Below are 22,911 nucleotides of genomic sequence, written 5' to 3'. Positions count from 1 at the left end.
TTCGATTTTTTTTTTTTAAAAATCTCTGGTTTGTACCCTTTTTGCTTTGTTGGGGGAGTACAAGTACAAAATAGGTGGTTTTTTTTTTAATTGATGCAGACAGTCCAACTTGGTTTAGAAATTTTGGTTATGTTTATCATTCCATTTCATGTATATATTTTAGAAATTTTATTATTATCTCAACTTAAATTTAGTTTTAAATTGTGTTGATGAATGCATTTTAAGGACTTAAGTTATCAATAACTATGTTGGATTGTGCATGAGTCGTCAAGTTCAAGTGTAGAGTGACGACCTGTGACTGTGAGTGCTTAGTACTGAAGTTGCAAGCATAATATATATATATATATATATATATATATATATATATATATATATATATATATATCAATGAACCGATAAATCGGTCGGTCGGACCGTGAACTGCTCCCTTCTCCGATTCACTGGCCAGTCCGAGTTTAGAAACATTGCAATTATGCAAGAGAGTATGAATTAAAATAAAATTTTCGGCTGTGACTTCCACAGTTAGACTAACCTAGTCTACACAATACACAAAGGAGGAGTCCACTATGTGGTGCCAGTACATATTTGCCATTTTTTAAACTTCTTGTAATATCTTCACTAGTAAGAGTATTTACCTTTTCTACACATACAGAAATAATAATTTCAAGGGTAATTTAGTGAATTGATTGCTTCCCCAGCCTCCTATTTTTAAGAGCTTAATGTAGAGATTTTAATTACGTTAGCAACTACCAAATAAATAAGTGAACACAATACAAGAAACCCTCACCATAAATATTTTCCAAGTGAAAAACATTTTTTGTGACAAATATTTACAAGTGATCATAATTTTAATCACCGGCACGCATATATTATGTACCTTAAACACTAATTAATTTAAATAAAACCATAAGAGGCAGCAAAAATGTTTGCCTACTTTCTAAATTGACATCAAGTCAAACCCAAGGAAGGCAATTAAAATGGAAAAAAAACTTGAATTTGGCTTGAAAATTGAAAAGATTAGAGCCAGGATGACACATTCAAAAGTTGAGGATTTAACTAAGAGCACGAGGAACTTAATTTCAAGGATTACTAATGGCATCATTTATACAAGTGTAAATGAGTCTACTCAACCCAAACACTTCAGTGTTTAATTTTGTTTATTTATTTTAATGTGTTCAGCAATACGTTCAAATTTGGCATATTTGCTTATCAAAAAATTGAACTAAAATAACCTTTAATCAAGTCAAGCTTGAATCAATTTATAGTAACTTGAGTTTTTTTACACATAAATTTCAAGTTTTATGCTGATTGAATCAAGTTCAAGTTAAATTTAAAATTTTACTGAGCACAAAATACTATTTATAATTAACTTGATTAGTTAGCAAACCAAACTCTTTTCTCATGGAGATGATTTTGAGAATCAAGTAATTTCATTTCTCTTTCAACCCTAGGAATTTACTCAAATAGACTAAAACTAAAATAAAGTTCGGTACTTAATTCACTCTCTGCGTGACATTTTGCTGCTCTAGTCCTTGCAAGTCGGCCTTAGTAACCGCGGTCGCACTTGCATGTTTCAGCGGTGGAGCCACATATAGTTGAGGGAGAACAATTGCACCCCCTCAATTTTGAGAAAATTATGTTTTAAGCTTAGAAAGTTCAGAAATTTCTAATATCGTTACTTATTTGCCCTTCTAAAATTTTAAAAAATCCCTTTCCTATCATACATAGCTCCCAAAAATAATTAAAAAATTATAATCATCACCCTTCACAAGAGTGTTAGACTTACCAAAAATGTTAATTCAAAGGTAATTTTCACTATAAATTTTAAGCGCAATTTAAATTAAAAAAAAGTATATTTACCATAGGAGAGTATGAATTTTTAAGATGGACATATTTATTGGTTTTAAACTCTACTATTATCGTGCTATCGTAAATTGACGCCCTAACTCTAGGGTCCTGACTCCGCCATTGGCATGTTCCGAACGGAACTCTAATGGAGACTTTATCAATTCCACAGAAATTGCTGCATGGGACATGAATTTCGAGGTCTTCGCCGTTACACTGCAGTAAATTACTTGAGGTCCCGGTCTTTACATTTCTTTAACAGCCATCAACTTCTGCTGTCCTAATCCTTACACAAATTGCGGCGGCACTTGAATGTTCCGCGGGGCAGATTGAACTCCGATCGAAACTTCATCAACTTCTTCTGCAAGACTTGCCGCATAGACTTCATTAGCGAATCAGCTTCTTGGTTTACAAATTACTGAGGTCTTGCTCATTACAGGTCTTGAACAGCCATCAATTTTTGTCCTTACCCTTACCAATCGCGGAGCACAAGAGTGTTCGACGGGGAAGAATGAACTCCGGCAGTTTATCAACTTCTCCGACTGGACTTGCTGCATAGACTTCGATGGCATCTTCTTGTTCAACTAAAGTGATTCTGGGATGTGCTGATGCACCACTAGCTATACTGGGATGTAATCTGGATAGATACTTTGTGTTTATTGAATCATGTCCCCGTGAAGTATCCTTTGCTTTTGATGAGGACAATAGACGGGTTTGCCATCCCCATCTGTTGTACTTTTCTTTATTATTTACCTAAAAAAATCAAGTTGAATTATACCCTTAACTCGTGTTTATTTTGAACGTTGCATTCAAAACTCCAATTTTTGGATACATTGCATCACCTGATTTGATATTAGTGTAGTCATATATAGATGTTTCCAAATGTGAAAGATGCAAACATTTTTTATTTTAAGACACCTCACCGCTTTTCAATATATTATATTATTTTTTAGTTTCATATTTCTTCAATTACTTAAATATAAGATAAACTGCAAGAGCATAAGGTACAAATGTCTAAGTAAGAAATAGTGCATAATTTCAGGATAGGTTTCATTAGAAGAAAAGGGGAATAAAGTTGTTTCTAAATAGACCATTCACTAAAGAGTATCACATATAACTAATTCTTAATAGTTTGATAAAGAGTATCACAAATACTTCCTACGTCTGCCCCAAAACCAACGCTCACGCATGCCAACCGAGCTTCTGATTGCCCATCAATCTAGGGCATAATTTTGCCAGAGTTTCTAGGACCAAAACGATGGAAATTTGGTCATAATTAACTCAGCTTTCCGAACTGAAATCTATAAATAGCTAGCTGGTATTCTGAATGGAAGCAGTGTGGCTTCCCATTCAAATCTTTTGCACCATAATTTATTGGCTTTATACTCTCAGATTCTTCCATTCACTTGTTTCTTTGAGCTCTTAATCAAACAATGGCTTGGACATTCAATTCTATGCTGGTTACTGCCGCATTCTTACTGCTGGCGATGTTGGCTTCTCAAGCTACGGCCCGCAGCTTGGATGAAGCCTCATTGACTGAAAAGCACGAGCAGTGGATGGTTGAACACGGACGGGTTTACAAGGATGAGGCAGAGAAGGCAAAGCGATTCAAGATTTTCAAGGAAACTGTGGAGTACATTGAGGCCTTCAACAAGGCTGGGAACAAGTCTTACGTGTTGGGCATTAACCGATTTGCTGACCTGACAAACGAAGAGTTCCTATCAGCCAGCACTGGGTACAACTACAAACCAAGGAAAGACGTATCTCAAGGAACTTCATTCAGGTATGCAGATGTCAGTGACGCTCCGCCTTCCACGGACTGGAGACAGAAAGGTGCTGTCACTGGAGTCAAGGACCAGGCAGCTTGTGGTAAGTCCAATATTTGACCACCATTAGTATATGCTTTCCATGCCAAAATGTCTATATGAAGTTGGGCTAATTAGGATGAAAAACCCCTTTGGATAATGAAAATGCAGGATGTTGTTGGGCATTTTCAGCTGTTGCAGCCGTAGAAGGAATTCATAAACTCAAAGCCGGTCAGCTAACCTCGCTGTCTGAGCAACAGCTTGTTGACTGTGATACCAGTAGTAATCATGGCTGCAGTGGAGGTCGCATGGATGAAGCATTTAATTTCATTGCTAGCAATGGCCTCGCCACTGAATCCGAGTACCCATATCAAGGAGCTGATGGCACTTGCAATAACGACCAAGGAGCTGTCCGGATCACAAGTTATGAAGATGTCCCTCAGAATAACGAGGATGCTCTTCTGCAGGCCGTGTCTAAACAACCCGTATCAGTTGGCATTGAAGGCAGCGGCATGGACTTCAAAAACTATCAAAGCGGCGTTTTCTCCGGCGATTGTGGGAATAACTTGGACCATGCCGTGACACTAGTTGGATACGGTACAAGTGAGGATGGAACCAAGTATTGGTTGGTTAAGAATTCCTGGGGAACTAGCTGGGGTGAGGATGGGTACATGCGCCTTCAGAGAGACACTGGTGCTCCAGAAGGCCTTTGTGGCATCGCCAGCCAGGCTTCTTATCCCACTGCTTAGAATAGTTTAAATGTTGAAATAATTGCTGGTGCTTCATTAATTAGAAAGCAATTCTGCTTTTTCTATATATCACGGTCTGATGTTATAAGCATGAAACTAGCATCTTGTCTTGTGATGCAGTGCCTTTTATTACGTATCTCATATAGCCTTTATCAGCTTAACATGTATTGTTTCTTGTTTTTGCCTGAATAAATGGTGTTTGGTCTCTTTAGTGAAGTATGATCTTCTTCTTTATTTATTATTTTTTTTTTGGAGGAATAGTCTTTTTTTTTTTTTTTGGTGCTGCCCATATATGCTGAGAAAAGAAATATTACCAGTCTAACTGGAAAGGAAGAATTCATAATAACGGGAAAGAATTCTTGAGTAACCAATAATCGCGCAAGTCAGAAGAGTTGGTGCATAAGAACTCGCTAGACTATCCTAACAAAATACCTTGATAAATATCGTGTTGCTCGCGTATATATAAATTTGGACAATGACTCAATACAATTGTGTTTTTGTACGGTTTGGTCCGTTCAGTGTACATGTTTAAATTTGTAGTGTACACATACATCATAATATTGTACTATGTTGAATATTTTATTCATATATATTAATTTTATCTTGAATACAATAATGTAATGTAATTACGCATCAAATAATATAATAAATACAATAACCGGACTGAACTGTACCTGACTGCACTAGCCCTCTCCATATAATTCACTAGAGTCGGTGCTTAAGAAAACAACCACACAGATAAATTCCTCATAAACTTCTTAAGTGCATCACATGTGTGTAGTGATTTTTTAAACACTAGTAGTTATAAATGCATCACATATGTGAATGATTTGAATCCCAAATTTGAATTTATATTATATGGCATGATCTAAATATGCTAGTGTAAAAAAAATGTTCACTGACAGTATATAAAAAATTTACTCTTTAACTAATATGTTGTTGAAGTTTTCCTTGCCTTGACAAAAAAATTAGGAAGAAAGGTGAATATGCTATTATGAAAAAATTTGTACACTAACAATGTATTAAAAACTTACCCTTTAACTAATATGCTATTGAATTTTTCCTTGCCCTGAGATAAAGTAGCAAGAAGGGTGAATCTTCTAGTGTAAAAAAAAAAAAAATTATATACTGACAATGCATTGCATCAAAAAACTTACTTTGTAACTAATATGTAACTTGAGTTTTTTCCCTACCTTAAAAAAATTAGCAAGAAGGGTGAATCTTCTAGTGTAAAAAGAAAAAAAAATTGTTCACTGATAGTGTATAAAAAACTTACTCTTTAACTAATATTTTCTTGAATTTTTCCTTGCCTTTGAAAAAATTAGCAAGAAGGATGAGGTTTAAGATTCAATGTATAAAAACTTACTCTTTAACTAATATGTTTTTGAATTTTTCCCCTACCTTAAGAAAAAAAATTAGCAAGAAGGGTAAACCTATTAATGTAAAAAAAAATAAAAAATACACACTGATAGCAATGTTTTAAAACCCGGACCGTCAATTGAACCGGCGAAGTGAAAGGGTCGAGGTTCAACCGGTCGGACCGGTTCAACCTCGGTTCAATGAATTTTTTTAAAAATAATTTATATAAATATATATATGCACAAAATAAGACATGCAATAGACTAATTTAAAACTTTATATGATGAAAAGTTTACTATTTTTGAATAACTTGGATTTTCAAAAATAAATTTTTTAAATTATAAGTTAAAACAAATAAATTTCATTTCAATTTCAATTATATCTACCAAAATAATCTTAAATCTATCCAAAAAATATCACAATATTTTGAAATTATACAAAATTCACGTCTATGAGGATTTGACATTGTAAACTTAAATTTTAAATTTATGCCTCTGGGATTTAGAGATTGCAATTTAAAAAAGAAAGTTTGGAGTTCGAAGGAAGTCAAGAGAATCGAAAATAGAAATGCAAACTTGATAAGAAACAAAAAATGAGATAAAAGTGAGTGGTTGTAGCATTAAATAATTTGGGTTAAAAAAATAATTCTTTTTTAACTTTTTTCAAATTTGTGTTTTCAATTCGGCCATTTGACTTTCTCACTCAGTCCATATTCATTGGAAAGAAAAAAAATTCTCCATATTCACATTTTTTGTCCACTAGAAAATTGTTATTAGCGCCCAATTATTTATCAATGTTCCCTTATTTAATATTTATTTACCAGTCAGTTAGGTAACAATATCCTTATTCAATGTTACTACCTACGATATTGTTTTGAGATTGTAATTGAAATTAAAATTTTTAAGTATTTTGTTTATTCACACAAATTAAAAAAAAAAATCAAGGAGTCATGATGTAAAGTACGAATGTGTACAATGTAATTATAAATATTTTTTAAAATAATAATTACTTATCAATTTTTTTCCTAAATACTTGTCTACAATGTCAATTGAGCAAGAATATCCCTACTCAATCTTTCTATCTATTATTGCATTTCAACCATTATTTTATTGTGAGATTGTAACTGAAATTAAAAGTCTAAGTATTTTTATTTATTTTCACAAATTAAAAAATCAAGGGGATTACATTAATAATCAAGGGGAGTACATTAACAAACATAGATATACCAACAATATATTTGTGATGTAAAGCACAAGTGTTTTTGATGTAATTAAAATTTTTGAAAACAATAACTTATCTAAACAATTCAATTTAGTTACCAAATTAGATTGTCATTTTTTTTAATTTTTTATTTTTTCACAAATTTATTTCTTGATTATTTTTATTCTACACATATTAAATCGTTGTCGTACATTTTCTACAAAAATTTAAAAAATAATTTGAAAAAGCTATTTTATTAAAGGATTTTTTTAACGGTTGTCCTAACACATTTAATACACCTAATTTATTATATATATACATATACTAACAATTATTACTATCTTTGCATTTATATATGTTTTATATACAAAGAAATAAGTTTGATGTATCTTAGGTTTAGGGTGTTTTTAGTTTTTCATTTAATAAGTTAAGTAGATATTTGCACAAAATAATCATGTCCGCTGCCTATGGCTCAGTGGTAAGGGCTTCTTATAACAAACACAAGGTTTGGTGTTTGACTCTTGGCAGCTACAATTTGGAATTTCATTTTGAAAAGTTTCAAAAACCGCCGGTTCACGGTCTAAGCGGGTTTTTCCGGTTCGTCCGAGTCATCCGGTTTCCAGCGGTTCTTGACTACTCTCCGGGTTTAGCTCTAGACCGGACCGTTGGCCTGTCCGGTTCGCGGTCCAACCGGTTGAACCGGCCGGTCCGGTCCGGTTCTGAAAACACTGACTGATAGTACATAAAAAAAACTTAGGCCTTTTTTGAAAACCCCAATTTAGCATTTAAAGTTAATGAATTTAGATATTAACATATTCAAATGTATTTGATAACAAGAAAAAAAATTATAGTTTTTAAGCATTTTTAGCAAACTCTCGATTACATCTAGTTGTCTGGGCTTGGAGAGTATGCCCGACAGTCTTGATTTAGTTAGCCAAGTAGTTACAGTTACAATATGTTATGGATCTGCCAACGTAATAATGGAGACTAGTTAAGGGGTTAAGATTTTGAGTCTTTGATTTTCTTCCGTTACCTTACAATTCATTGTGTAAAATTATCTCCATAAGTGTTCCTCAAATCGGTTGTTTTCAGCTAATTGGTACCACAATCATGCAATGTTTTCAGAATTGGACTGCACTGCAAACCGGACATTTCAACGGTCCGGTCTAATGCTAAAACCGGAGATTAATGAAAAATCGTTAGAAACCAAGTGAACTGGACAAACTGTGAAAAATCGTTTAGACAATGAACCGGCGGTTTTGAAAATTTTCAAATGAAAACAATTTCAAGAATGCAACCACTAAGATTTGAACCCTAATCCTCGTTTAGACAGTGAACCGGCAGTTTTAAAAATTTTCAAATGAAAACAATTTCAAGAATGCAACCACTAAGATTTGAACCGTAATCCTTAAGGCAACAAGAAGGATTTCTTACCGTTAGACTACAACCACAGGACAAACGTATTTTGTGTATAAATCTACTTAACTTATTTAGTGAAAAACTAAAAATTAAATTAAAAAAGAGAAACCCCAGCACTAGCGACTAAGACACGTCGGCTCTTATTTCTTTGTTTTGCTTTACTTCCTCATCGGCTCATCCTCCTCTATCTTCTTTTCCCTCTTCTCCTTTTAGCCTTTCGGCCATGAATTGAACTATTTTTGTATGATTTCTTTGGCTCAGTTGCAGAGTTGCAGTTCGTGTAATGCACAGGTAAATTTTGAAGGAAATCTAAAGAAGCACTAATCTAGTAATCTAGTTTCTTTTTTATTTTATTTTATTTTTTTACATGAATTCGTCCTTTTTTGTCTATTTTTGTTTATAGATAAAGATAACTCGAAGCCAGGCAATCATCATTGACTGGGGTTTGTTTTGTTGGCAGTGCCATTGACCAATCCAGTGAAGGTCTTCAAGGTATGAATTTATTCCATTAGTTTTTTTTTTTAATTTTAGTTTCATTTTATAACTATTATTTCTTTCTTCGATTTTTTTTTTTTAAAAATCTCTGGTTTGTACCCTTTTTGCTTTGTTGGGGGAGTACAAGTACAAAATAGGTGGTTTTTTTTTTTAATTGATGCAGACAGTCCAACTTGGTTTAGAAATTTTGGTTATGTTTATCATTCCATTTCATGTATATATTTTAGAAATTTTATTATTATCTCAACTTAAATTTAGTTTTAAATTGTGTTGATGAATGCATTTTAAGGACTTAAGTTATCAATAACTATGTTGGATTGTGCATGAGTCGTCAAGTTCAAGTGTAGAGTGACGACCTGTGACTGTGAGTGCTTAGTACTGAAGTTGCAAGCATAATATATATATATATATATATATATATATATATATATATATATATATATATATATATATATATATATATATATATATATATATCAATGAACCGATAAATCGGTCGGTCGGACCGTGAACTGCTCCCTTCTCCGATTCACTGGCCAGTCCGAGTTTAGAAACATTGCAATTATGCAAGAGAGTATGAATTAAAATAAAATTTTCGGCTGTGACTTCCACAGTTAGACTAACCTAGTCTACACAATACACAAAGGAGGAGTCCACTATGTGGTGCCAGTACATATTTGCCATTTTTTAAACTTCTTGTAATATCTTCACTAGTAAGAGTATTTACCTTTTCTACACATACAGAAATAATAATTTCAAGGGTAATTTAGTGAATTGATTGCTTCCCCAGCCTCCTATTTTTAAGAGCTTAATGTAGAGATTTTAATTACGTTAGCAACTACCAAATAAATAAGTGAACACAATACAAGAAACCCTCACCATAAATATTTTCCAAGTGAAAAACATTTTTTGTGACAAATATTTACAAGTGATCATAATTTTAATCACCGGCACGCATATATTATGTACCTTAAACACTAATTAATTTAAATAAAACCATAAGAGGCAGCAAAAATGTTTGCCTACTTTCTAAATTGACATCAAGTCAAACCCAAGGAAGGCAATTAAAATGGAAAAAAAACTTGAATTTGGCTTGAAAATTGAAAAGATTAGAGCCAGGATGACACATTCAAAAGTTGAGGATTTAACTAAGAGCACGAGGAACTTAATTTCAAGGATTACTAATGGCATCATTTATACAAGTGTAAATGAGTCTACTCAACCCAAACACTTCAGTGTTTAATTTTGTTTATTTATTTTAATGTGTTCAGCAATACGTTCAAATTTGGCATATTTGCTTATCAAAAAATTGAACTAAAATAACCTTTAATCAAGTCAAGCTTGAATCAATTTATAGTAACTTGAGTTTTTTTACACATAAATTTCAAGTTTTATGCTGATTGAATCAAGTTCAAGTTAAATTTAAAATTTTACTGAGCACAAAATACTATTTATAATTAACTTGATTAGTTAGCAAACCAAACTCTTTTCTCATGGAGATGATTTTGAGAATCAAGTAATTTCATTTCTCTTTCAACCCTAGGAATTTACTCAAATAGACTAAAACTAAAATAAAGTTCGGTACTTAATTCACTCTCTGCGTGACATTTTGCTGCTCTAGTCCTTGCAAGTCGGCCTTAGTAACCGCGGTCGCACTTGCATGTTTCAGCGGTGGAGCCACATATAGTTGAGGGAGAACAATTGCACCCCCTCAATTTTGAGAAAATTATGTTTTAAGCTTAGAAAGTTCAGAAATTTCTAATATCGTTACTTATTTGCCCTTCTAAAATTTTAAAAAATCCCTTTCCTATCATACATAGCTCCCAAAAATAATTAAAAAATTATAATCATCACCCTTCACAAGAGTGTTAGACTTACCAAAAATGTTAATTCAAAGGTAATTTTCACTATAAATTTTAAGCGCAATTTAAATTAAAAAAAAGTATATTTACCATAGGAGAGTATGAATTTTTAAGATGGACATATTTATTGGTTTTAAACTCTACTATTATCGTGCTATCGTAAATTGACGCCCTAACTCTAGGGTCCTGACTCCGCCATTGGCATGTTCCGAACGGAACTCTAATGGAGACTTTATCAATTCCACAGAAATTGCTGCATGGGACATGAATTTCGAGGTCTTCGCCGTTACACTGCAGTAAATTACTTGAGGTCCCGGTCTTTACATTTCTTTAACAGCCATCAACTTCTGCTGTCCTAATCCTTACACAAATTGCGGCGGCACTTGAATGTTCCGCGGGGCAGATTGAACTCCGATCGAAACTTCATCAACTTCTTCTGCAAGACTTGCCGCATAGACTTCATTAGCGAATCAGCTTCTTGGTTTACAAATTACTGAGGTCTTGCTCATTACAGGTCTTGAACAGCCATCAATTTTTGTCCTTACCCTTACCAATCGCGGAGCACAAGAGTGTTCGACGGGGAAGAATGAACTCCGGCAGTTTATCAACTTCTCCGACTGGACTTGCTGCATAGACTTCGATGGCATCTTCTTGTTCAACTAAAGTGATTCTGGGATGTGCTGATGCACCACTAGCTATACTGGGATGTAATCTGGATAGATACTTTGTGTTTATTGAATCATGTCCCCGTGAAGTATCCTTTGCTTTTGATGAGGACAATAGACGGGTTTGCCATCCCCATCTGTTGTACTTTTCTTTATTATTTACCTAAAAAAATCAAGTTGAATTATACCCTTAACTCGTGTTTATTTTGAACGTTGCATTCAAAACTCCAATTTTTGGATACATTGCATCACCTGATTTGATATTAGTGTAGTCATATATAGATGTTTCCAAATGTGAAAGATGCAAACATTTTTTATTTTAAGACACCTCACCGCTTTTCAATATATTATATTATTTTTTAGTTTCATATTTCTTCAATTACTTAAATATAAGATAAACTGCAAGAGCATAAGGTACAAATGTCTAAGTAAGAAATAGTGCATAATTTCAGGATAGGTTTCATTAGAAGAAAAGGGGAATAAAGTTGTTTCTAAATAGACCATTCACTAAAGAGTATCACATATAACTAATTCTTAATAGTTTGATAAAGAGTATCACAAATACTTCCTACGTCTGCCCCAAAACCAACGCTCACGCATGCCAACCGAGCTTCTGATTGCCCATCAATCTAGGGCATAATTTTGCCAGAGTTTCTAGGACCAAAACGATGGAAATTTGGTCATAATTAACTCAGCTTTCCGAACTGAAATCTATAAATAGCTAGCTGGTATTCTGAATGGAAGCAGTGTGGCTTCCCATTCAAATCTTTTGCACCATAATTTATTGGCTTTATACTCTCAGATTCTTCCATTCACTTGTTTCTTTGAGCTCTTAATCAAACAATGGCTTGGACATTCAATTCTATGCTGGTTACTGCCGCATTCTTACTGCTGGCGATGTTGGCTTCTCAAGCTACGGCCCGCAGCTTGGATGAAGCCTCATTGACTGAAAAGCACGAGCAGTGGATGGTTGAACACGGACGGGTTTACAAGGATGAGGCAGAGAAGGCAAAGCGATTCAAGATTTTCAAGGAAACTGTGGAGTACATTGAGGCCTTCAACAAGGCTGGGAACAAGTCTTACGTGTTGGGCATTAACCGATTTGCTGACCTGACAAACGAAGAGTTCCTATCAGCCAGCACTGGGTACAACTACAAACCAAGGAAAGACGTATCTCAAGGAACTTCATTCAGGTATGCAGATGTCAGTGACGCTCCGCCTTCCACGGACTGGAGACAGAAAGGTGCTGTCACTGGAGTCAAGGACCAGGCAGCTTGTGGTAAGTCCAATATTTGACCACCATTAGTATATGCTTTCCATGCCAAAATGTCTATATGAAGTTGGGCTAATTAGGATGAAAAACCCCTTTGGATAATGAAAATGCAGGATGTTGTTGGGCATTTTCAGCTGTTGCAGCCGTAGAAGGAATTCATAAACTCAAAGCCGGTCAGCTAACCTCGCTGTCTGAGCAACAGCTTGTTGACTGTGATACCAGTAGTAATCATGGCTGCAGTGGAGGTCGCATGGATGAAGCATTTAATTTCATTGCTAGCAATGGCCTCGCCACTGAATCCGAGTACCCATATCAAGGAGCTGATGGCACTTGCAATAACGACCAAGGAGCTGTCCGGATCACAAGTTATGAAGATGTCCCTCAGAATAACGAGGATGCTCTTCTGCAGGCCGTGTCTAAACAACCCGTATCAGTTGGCATTGAAGGCAGCGGCATGGACTTCAAAAACTATCAAAGCGGCGTTTTCTCCGGCGATTGTGGGAATAACTTGGACCATGCCGTGACACTAGTTGGATACGGTACAAGTGAGGATGGAACCAAGTATTGGTTGGTTAAGAATTCCTGGGGAACTAGCTGGGGTGAGGATGGGTACATGCGCCTTCAGAGAGACACTGGTGCTCCAGAAGGCCTTTGTGGCATCGCCAGCCAGGCTTCTTATCCCACTGCTTAGAATAGTTTAAATGTTGAAATAATTGCTGGTGCTTCATTAATTAGAAAGCAATTCTGCTTTTTCTATATATCACGGTCTGATGTTATAAGCATGAAACTAGCATCTTGTCTTGTGATGCAGTGCCTTTTATTACGTATCTCATATAGCCTTTATCAGCTTAACATGTATTGTTTCTTGTTTTTGCCTGAATAAATGGTGTTTGGTCTCTTTAGTGAAGTATGATCTTCTTCTTTATTTATTATTTTTTTTTTGGAGGAATAGTCTTTTTTTTTTTTTTTGGTGCTGCCCATATATGCTGAGAAAAGAAATATTACCAGTCTAACTGGAAAGGAAGAATTCATAATAACGGGAAAGAATTCTTGAGTAACCAATAATCGCGCAAGTCAGAAGAGTTGGTGCATAAGAACTCGCTAGACTATCCTAACAAAATACCTTGATAAATATCGTGTTGCTCGCGTATATATAAATTTGGACAATGACTCAATACAATTGTGTTTTTGTACGGTTTGGTCCGTTCAGTGTACATGTTTAAATTTGTAGTGTACACATACATCATAATATTGTACTATGTTGAATATTTTATTCATATATATTAATTTTATCTTGAATACAATAATGTAATGTAATTACGCATCAAATAATATAATAAATACAATAACCGGACTGAACTGTACCTGACTGCACTAGCCCTCTCCATATAATTCACTAGAGTCGGTGCTTAAGAAAACAACCACACAGATAAATTCCTCATAAACTTCTTAAGTGCATCACATGTGTGTAGTGATTTTTTAAACACTAGTAGTTATAAATGCATCACATATGTGAATGATTTGAATCCCAAATTTGAATTTATATTATATGGCATGATCTAAATATGCTAGTGTAAAAAAAATGTTCACTGACAGTATATAAAAAATTTACTCTTTAACTAATATGTTGTTGAAGTTTTCCTTGCCTTGACAAAAAAATTAGGAAGAAAGGTGAATATGCTATTATGAAAAAATTTGTACACTAACAATGTATTAAAAACTTACCCTTTAACTAATATGCTATTGAATTTTTCCTTGCCCTGAGATAAAGTAGCAAGAAGGGTGAATCTTCTAGTGTAAAAAAAAAAAAAATTATATACTGACAATGCATTGCATCAAAAAACTTACTTTGTAACTAATATGTAACTTGAGTTTTTTCCCTACCTTAAAAAAATTAGCAAGAAGGGTGAATCTTCTAGTGTAAAAAGAAAAAAAAATTGTTCACTGATAGTGTATAAAAAACTTACTCTTTAACTAATATTTTCTTGAATTTTTCCTTGCCTTTGAAAAAATTAGCAAGAAGGATGAGGTTTAAGATTCAATGTATAAAAACTTACTCTTTAACTAATATGTTTTTGAATTTTTCCCCTACCTTAAGAAAAAAAATTAGCAAGAAGGGTAAACCTATTAATGTAAAAAAAAATAAAAAATACACACTGATAGCAATGTTTTAAAACCCGGACCGTCAATTGAACCGGCGAAGTGAAAGGGTCGAGGTTCAACCGGTCGGACCGGTTCAACCTCGGTTCAATGAATTTTTTTAAAAATAATTTATATAAATATATATATGCACAAAATAAGACATGCAATAGACTAATTTAAAACTTTATATGATGAAAAGTTTACTATTTTTGAATAACTTGGATTTTCAAAAATAAATTTTTTAAATTATAAGTTAAAACAAATAAATTTCATTTCAATTTCAATTATATCTACCAAAATAATCTTAAATCTATCCAAAAAATATCACAATATTTTGAAATTATACAAAATTCACGTCTATGAGGATTTGACATTGTAAACTTAAATTTTAAATTTATGCCTCTGGGATTTAGAGATTGCAATTTAAAAAAGAAAGTTTGGAGTTCGAAGGAAGTCAAGAGAATCGAAAATAGAAATGCAAACTTGATAAGAAACAAAAAATGAGATAAAAGTGAGTGGTTGTAGCATTAAATAATTTGGGTTAAAAAAATAATTCTTTTTTAACTTTTTTCAAATTTGTGTTTTCAATTCGGCCATTTGACTTTCTCACTCAGTCCATATTCATTGGAAAGAAAAAAAATTCTCCATATTCACATTTTTTGTCCACTAGAAAATTGTTATTAGCGCCCAATTATTTATCAATGTTCCCTTATTTAATATTTATTTACCAGTCAGTTAGGTAACAATATCCTTATTCAATGTTACTACCTACGATATTGTTTTGAGATTGTAATTGAAATTAAAATTTTTAAGTATTTTGTTTATTCACACAAATTAAAAAAAAAAATCAAGGAGTCATGATGTAAAGTACGAATGTGTACAATGTAATTATAAATATTTTTTAAAATAATAATTACTTATCAATTTTTTTCCTAAATACTTGTCTACAATGTCAATTGAGCAAGAATATCCCTACTCAATCTTTCTATCTATTATTGCATTTCAACCATTATTTTATTGTGAGATTGTAACTGAAATTAAAAGTCTAAGTATTTTTATTTATTTTCACAAATTAAAAAATCAAGGGGATTACATTAATAATCAAGGGGAGTACATTAACAAACATAGATATACCAACAATATATTTGTGATGTAAAGCACAAGTGTTTTTGATGTAATTAAAATTTTTGAAAACAATAACTTATCTAAACAATTCAATTTAGTTACCAAATTAGATTGTCATTTTTTTTAATTTTTTATTTTTTCACAAATTTATTTCTTGATTATTTTTATTCTACACATATTAAATCGTTGTCGTACATTTTCTACAAAAATTTAAAAAATAATTTGAAAAAGCTATTTTATTAAAGGATTTTTTTAACGGTTGTCCTAACACATTTAATACACCTAATTTATTATATATATACATATACTAACAATTATTACTATCTTTGCATTTATATATGTTTTATATACAAAGAAATAAGTTTGATGTATCTTAGGTTTAGGGTGTTTTTAGTTTTTCATTTAATAAGTTAAGTAGATATTTGCACAAAATAATCATGTCCGCTGCCTATGGCTCAGTGGTAAGGGCTTCTTATAACAAACACAAGGTTTGGTGTTTGACTCTTGGCAGCTACAATTTGGAATTTCATTTTGAAAAGTTTCAAAAACCGCCGGTTCACGGTCTAAGCGGGTTTTTCCGGTTCGTCCGAGTCATCCGGTTTCCAGCGGTTCTTGACTACTCTCCGGGTTTAGCTCTAGACCGGACCGTTGGCCTGTCCGGTTCGCGGTCCAACCGGTTGAACCGGCCGGTCCGGTCCGGTTCTGAAAACACTGACTGATAGTACATAAAAAAAACTTAGGCCTTTTTTGAAAACCCCAATTTAGCATTTAAAGTTAATGAATTTAGATATTAACATATTCAAATGTATTTGATAACAAGAAAAAAAATTATAGTTTTTAAGCATTTTTAGCAAACTCTCGATTACATCTAGTTGTCTGGGCTTGGAGAGTATGCCCGACAGTCTTGATTTAGTTAGCCAAGTAGTTACAGTTACAATATGTTATGGATCTGCCAACGTAATAATGGAGACTAGTTAAGGGGTTAAGATTTTGAGTCTTTGATTTTCTTCCGTTACCTTACAATTCATTGTGTAAAATTATCTCCATAAGTGTTCCTCAAATCGGTTGTTTTCAGCTAATTGGTACCACAATCATGCAATGTTTTCAGAATTGGACTGCACTGCAAACCGGACATTTCAACGGTCCGGTCTAATGCTAAAACCGGAGATTAATGAAAAATCGTTAGAAACCAAGTGAACTGGACAAACTGTGAAAAATCGTTTAGACAATGAACCGGCGGTTTTGAAAATTTTCAAATGAAAACAATTTCAAGAATGCAACCACTAAGATTTGAACCCTAATCCTCGTTTAGACAGTGAACCGGCAGTTTTAAAAATTTTCAAATGAAAACAATTTCAAGAATGCAACCACTAAGATTTGAACCGTAATCCTTAAGGCAACAAGAAGGATTTCTTACCGTTAGACTACAACCACAGGACAAACGTATTTTGTGTATAAATCTACTTAACTTATTTAGTGAAAAACTAAAAATTAAATTAAAAAAGAGAAACCCCAGCACTAGCGACTAAGACACGTCGGCTCTTATTTCTTTGTTTTGCTTTACTTCCTCATCGGCTCATCCTCCTCTATCTTCTTTTCCCTCTTCTCCTTTTAGCCTTTCGGCCATGAATTGAACTATTTTTGTATGATTTCTTTGGCTCAGTTGCAGAGTTGCAGTTCGTGTAATGCACAGGTAAATTTTGAAGGAAATCTAAAGAAGCACTAATCTAGTAATCTAGTTTCTTTTTTATTTTATTTTATTTTTTTACATGAATTCGTCCTTTTTTGTCTATTTTTGTTTATAGATAAAGATAACTCGAAGCCAGGCAATCATCATTGACTGGGGTTTGTTTTGTTGGCAGTGCCATTGACCAATCCAGTGAAGGTCTTCAAGGTATGAATTTATTCCATTAGTTTTTTTTTTTAATTTTAGTTTCATTTTATAACTATTATTTCTTTCTTCGATTTTTTTTTTTTAAAAATCTCTGGTTTGTACCCTTTTTGCTTTGTTGGGGGAGTACAAGTACAAAATAGGTGGTTTTTTTTTTTAATTGATGCAGACAGTCCAACTTGGTTTAGAAATTTTGGTTATGTTTATCATTCCATTTCATGTATATATTTTAGAAATTTTATTATTATCTCAACTTAAATTTAGTTTTAAATTGTGTTGATGAATGCATTTTAAGGACTTAAGTTATCAATAACTATGTTGGATTGTGCATGAGTCGTCAAGTTCAAGTGTAGAGTGACGACCTGTGACTGTGAGTGCTTAGTACTGAAGTTGCAAGCATAATATATATATATATATATATATATATATATATATATATATATATATATATATATATATATATATATATATATATATATATATCAATGAACCGATAAATCGGTCGGTCGGACCGTGAACTGCTCCCTTCTCCGATTCACTGGCCAGTCCGAGTTTAGAAACATTGCAATTATGCAAGAGAGTATGAATTAAAATAAAATTTTCGGCTGTGACTTCCACAGTTAGACTAACCTAGTCTACACAATACACAAAGGAGGAGTCCACTATGTGGTGCCAGTACATATTTGCCATTTTTTAAACTTCTTGTAATATCTTCACTAGTAAGAGTATTTACCTTTTCTACACATACAGAAATAATAATTTCAAGGGTAATTTAGTGAATTGATTGCTTCCCCAGCCTCCTATTTTTAAGAGCTTAATGTAGAGATTTTAATTACGTTAGCAACTACCAAATAAATAAGTGAACACAATACAAGAAACCCTCACCATAAATATTTTCCAAGTGAAAAACATTTTTTGTGACAAATATTTACAAGTGATCATAATTTTAATCACCGGCACGCATATATTATGTACCTTAAACACTAATTAATTTAAATAAAACCATAAGAGGCAGCAAAAATGTTTGCCTACTTTCTAAATTGACATCAAGTCAAACCCAAGGAAGGCAATTAAAATGGAAAAAAAAACTTGAATTTGGCTTGAAAATTGAAAAGATTAGAGCCAGGATGACACATTCAAAAGTTGAGGATTTAACTAAGAGCACGAGGAACTTAATTTCAAGGATTACTAATGGCATCATTTATACAAGTGTAAATGAGTCTACTCAACCCAAACACTTCAGTGTTTAATTTTGTTTATTTATTTTAATGTGTTCAGCAATACGTTCAAATTTGGCATATTTGCTTATCAAAAAATTGAACTAAAATAACCTTTAATCAAGTCAAGCTTGAATCAATTTATAGTAACTTGAGTTTTTTTACACATAAATTTCAAGTTTTATGCTGATTGAATCAAGTTCAAGTTAAATTTAAAATTTTACTGAGCACAAAATACTATTTATAATTAACTTGATTAGTTAGCAAACCAAACTCTTTTCTCATGGAGATGATTTTGAGAATCAAGTAATTTCATTTCTCTTTCAACCCTAGGAATTTACTCAAATAGACTAAAACTAAAATAAAGTTCGGTACTTAATTCACTCTCTGCGTGACATTTTGCTGCTCTAGTCCTTGCAAGTCGGCCTTAGTAACCGCGGTCGCACTTGCATGTTTCAGCGGTGGAGCCACATATAGTTGAGGGAGAACAATTGCACCCCCTCAATTTTGAGAAAATTATGTTTTAAGCTTAGAAAGTTCAGAAATTTCTAATATCGTTACTTATTTGCCCTTCTAAAATTTTAAAAAATCCCTTTCCTATCATACATAGCTCCCAAAAATAATTAAAAAATTATAATCATCACCCTTCACAAGAGTGTTAGACTTACCAAAAATGTTAATTCAAAGGTAATTTTCACTATAAATTTTAAGCGCAATTTAAATTAAAAAAAAGTATATTTACCATAGGAGAGTATGAATTTTTAAGATGGACATATTTATTGGTTTTAAACTCTACTATTATCGTGCTATCGTAAATTGACGCCCTAACTCTAGGGTCCTGACTCCGCCATTGGCATGTTCCGAACGGAACTCTAATGGAGACTTTATCAATTCCACAGAAATTGCTGCATGGGACATGAATTTCGAGGTCTTCGCCGTTACACTGCAGTAAATTACTTGAGGTCCCGGTCTTTACATTTCTTTAACAGCCATCAACTTCTGCTGTCCTAATCCTTACACAAATTGCGGCGGCACTTGAATGTTCCGCGGGGCAGATTGAACTCCGATCGAAACTTCATCAACTTCTTCTGCAAGACTTGCCGCATAGACTTCATTAGCGAATCAGCTTCTTGGTTTACAAATTACTGAGGTCTTGCTCATTACAGGTCTTGAACAGCCATCAATTTTTGTCCTTACCCTTACCAATCGCGGAGCACAAGAGTGTTCGACGGGGAAGAATGAACTCCGGCAGTTTATCAACTTCTCCGACTGGACTTGCTGCATAGACTTCGATGGCATCTTCTTGTTCAACTAAAGTGATTCTGGGATGTGCTGATGCACCACTAGCTATACTGGGATGTAATCTGGATAGATACTTTGTGTTTATTGAATCATGTCCCCGTGAAGTATCCTTTGCTTTTGATGAGGACAATAGACGGGTTTGCCATCCCCATCTGTTGTACTTTTCTTTATTATTTACCTAAAAAAATCAAGTTGAATTATACCCTTAACTCGTGTTTATTTTGAACGTTGCATTCAAAACTCCAATTTTTGGATACATTGCATCACCTGATTTGATATTAGTGTAGTCATATATAGATGTTTCCAAATGTGAAAGATGCAAACATTTTTTATTTTAAGACACCTCACCGCTTTTCAATATATTATATTATTTTTTAGTTTCATATTTCTTCAATTACTTAAATATAAGATAAACTGCAAGAGCATAAGGTACAAATGTCTAAGTAAGAAATAGTGCATAATTTCAGGATAGGTTTCATTAGAAGAAAAGGGGAATAAAGTTGTTTCTAAATAGACCATTCACTAAAGAGTATCACATATAACTAATTCTTAATAGTTTGATAAAGAGTATCACAAATACTTCCTACGTCTGCCCCAAAACCAACGCTCACGCATGCCAACCGAGCTTCTGATTGCCCATCAATCTAGGGCATAATTTTGCCAGAGTTTCTAGGACCAAAACGATGGAAATTTGGTCATAATTAACTCAGCTTTCCGAACTGAAATCTATAAATAGCTAGCTGGTATTCTGAATGGAAGCAGTGTGGCTTCCCATTCAAATCTTTTGCACCATAATTTATTGGCTTTATACTCTCAGATTCTTCCATTCACTTGTTTCTTTGAGCTCTTAATCAAACAATGGCTTGGACATTCAATTCTATGCTGGTTACTGCCGCATTCTTACTGCTGGCGATGTTGGCTTCTCAAGCTACGGCCCGCAGCTTGGATGAAGCCTCATTGACTGAAAAGCACGAGCAGTGGATGGTTGAACACGGACGGGTTTACAAGGATGAGGCAGAGAAGGCAAAGCGATTCAAGATTTTCAAGGAAACTGTGGAGTACATTGAGGCCTTCAACAAGGCTGGGAACAAGTCTTACGTGTTGGGCATTAACCGATTTGCTGACCTGACAAACGAAGAGTTCCTATCAGCCAGCACTGGGTACAACTACAAACCAAGGAAAGACGTATCTCAAGGAACTTCATTCAGGTATGCAGATGTCAGTGACGCTCCGCCTTCCACGGACTGGAGACAGAAAGGTGCTGTCACTGGAGTCAAGGACCAGGCAGCTTGTGGTAAGTCCAATATTTGACCACCATTAGTATATGCTTTCCATGCCAAAATGTCTATATGAAGTTGGGCTAATTAGGATGAAAAACCCCTTTGGATAATGAAAATGCAGGATGTTGTTGGGCATTTTCAGCTGTTGCAGCCGTAGAAGGAATTCATAAACTCAAAGCCGGTCAGCTAACCTCGCTGTCTGAGCAACAGCTTGTTGACTGTGATACCAGTAGTAATCATGGCTGCAGTGGAGGTCGCATGGATGAAGCATTTAATTTCATTGCTAGCAATGGCCTCGCCACTGAATCCGAGTACCCATATCAAGGAGCTGATGGCACTTGCAATAACGACCAAGGAGCTGTCCGGATCACAAGTTATGAAGATGTCCCTCAGAATAACGAGGATGCTCTTCTGCAGGCCGTGTCTAAACAACCCGTATCAGTTGGCATTGAAGGCAGCGGCATGGACTTCAAAAACTATCAAAGCGGCGTTTTCTCCGGCGATTGTGGGAATAACTTGGACCATGCCGTGACACTAGTTGGATACGGTACAAGTGAGGATGGAACCAAGTATTGGTTGGTTAAGAATTCCTGGGGAACTAGCTGGGGTGAGGATGGGTACATGCGCCTTCAGAGAGACACTGGTGCTCCAGAAGGCCTTTGTGGCATCGCCAGCCAGGCTTCTTATCCCACTGCTTAGAATAGTTTAAATGTTGAAATAATTGCTGGTGCTTCATTAATTAGAAAGCAATTCTGCTTTTTCTATATATCACGGTCTGATGTTATAAGCATGAAACTAGCATCTTGTCTTGTGATGCAGTGCCTTTTATTACGTATCTCATATAGCCTTTATCAGCTTAACATGTATTGTTTCTTGTTTTTGCCTGAATAAATGGTGTTTGGTCTCTTTAGTGAAGTATGATCTTCTTCTTTATTTATTATTTTTTTTTTGGAGGAATAGTCTTTTTTTTTTTTTTTGGTGCTGCCCATATATGCTGAGAAAAGAAATATTACCAGTCTAACTGGAAAGGAAGAATTCATAATAACGGGAAAGAATTCTTGAGTAACCAATAATCGCGCAAGTCAGAAGAGTTGGTGCATAAGAACTCGCTAGACTATCCTAACAAAATACCTTGATAAATATCGTGTTGCTCGCGTATATATAAATTTGGACAATGACTCAATACAATTGTGTTTTTGTACGGTTTGGTCCGTTCAGTGTACATGTTTAAATTTGTAGTGTACACATACATCATAATATTGTACTATGTTGAATATTTTAT

The 22,911-nt window shown here is 34.0% G+C and overlaps 3 protein-coding genes across 3 annotated transcripts; all 3 read left to right on the top strand.

Moving 5' to 3' along the window:
• Positions 1 to 3,199: 3,199 nt before the first annotated feature.
• Positions 3,200 to 4,615, top strand: LOC113693927 (senescence-specific cysteine protease SAG39-like). The gene is made up of 2 exons (XM_027212717.2): positions 3,200 to 3,714; positions 3,822 to 4,615. Exons 1-2 carry the CDS (start codon positions 3,279 to 3,281, stop codon positions 4,397 to 4,399), a joined length of 1,014 nt encoding a protein of 337 aa, XP_027068518.2. The 5' UTR covers positions 3,200 to 3,278; the 3' UTR covers positions 4,400 to 4,615.
• Positions 4,616 to 12,163: 7,548 nt separating this feature from the next.
• On the top strand, positions 12,164 to 13,579 carry LOC140008515 (senescence-specific cysteine protease SAG39-like). The gene is made up of 2 exons (XM_072053145.1): positions 12,164 to 12,678; positions 12,786 to 13,579. The coding sequence occupies exons 1-2, from the start codon at positions 12,243 to 12,245 to the stop codon at positions 13,361 to 13,363; spliced, it is 1,014 nt and encodes a 337-aa protein (XP_071909246.1). The 5' UTR covers positions 12,164 to 12,242; the 3' UTR covers positions 13,364 to 13,579.
• A 7,549-nt stretch (positions 13,580 to 21,128) lies between these two features.
• LOC140008514 (senescence-specific cysteine protease SAG39-like) lies at positions 21,129 to 22,544 on the top strand. Its single transcript, XM_072053144.1, has 2 exons — positions 21,129 to 21,643; positions 21,751 to 22,544. The coding sequence occupies exons 1-2, from the start codon at positions 21,208 to 21,210 to the stop codon at positions 22,326 to 22,328; spliced, it is 1,014 nt and encodes a 337-aa protein (XP_071909245.1). The 5' UTR covers positions 21,129 to 21,207; the 3' UTR covers positions 22,329 to 22,544.
• Positions 22,545 to 22,911: the final 367 nt, after the last annotated feature.

This window comes from Coffea arabica, chromosome 6c (assembly GCF_036785885.1).
Source record: "Coffea arabica cultivar ET-39 chromosome 6c, Coffea Arabica ET-39 HiFi, whole genome shotgun sequence".
Lineage (NCBI taxonomy): Eukaryota > Viridiplantae > Streptophyta > Magnoliopsida > Gentianales > Rubiaceae > Coffea > Coffea arabica.
The sequence above is the reverse complement of the archived record's forward strand: the minus strand, read 5'-3'. Positions and strand labels throughout refer to the sequence as shown.

Bases quoted from the DNA above. Each gene is read 5' to 3' on its own strand.
- LOC140008515 (XM_072053145.1), top strand. From the start codon at position 12,243: ATGGCTTGGACATTCAATTCTATGCTGGTTACTGCCGCATTCTTACTG. The intron at 12,679-12,785 runs GTAAGTCCAATA...ATGAAAATGCAG, and splicing joins CAAGGACCAGGCAGCTTGTG to GATGTTGTTGGGCATTTTCA.
- LOC113693927 (XM_027212717.2), top strand. From the start codon at position 3,279: ATGGCTTGGACATTCAATTCTATGCTGGTTACTGCCGCATTCTTACTG. The intron at 3,715-3,821 runs GTAAGTCCAATA...ATGAAAATGCAG, and splicing joins CAAGGACCAGGCAGCTTGTG to GATGTTGTTGGGCATTTTCA.
- LOC140008514 (XM_072053144.1), top strand. From the start codon at position 21,208: ATGGCTTGGACATTCAATTCTATGCTGGTTACTGCCGCATTCTTACTG. The intron at 21,644-21,750 runs GTAAGTCCAATA...ATGAAAATGCAG, and splicing joins CAAGGACCAGGCAGCTTGTG to GATGTTGTTGGGCATTTTCA.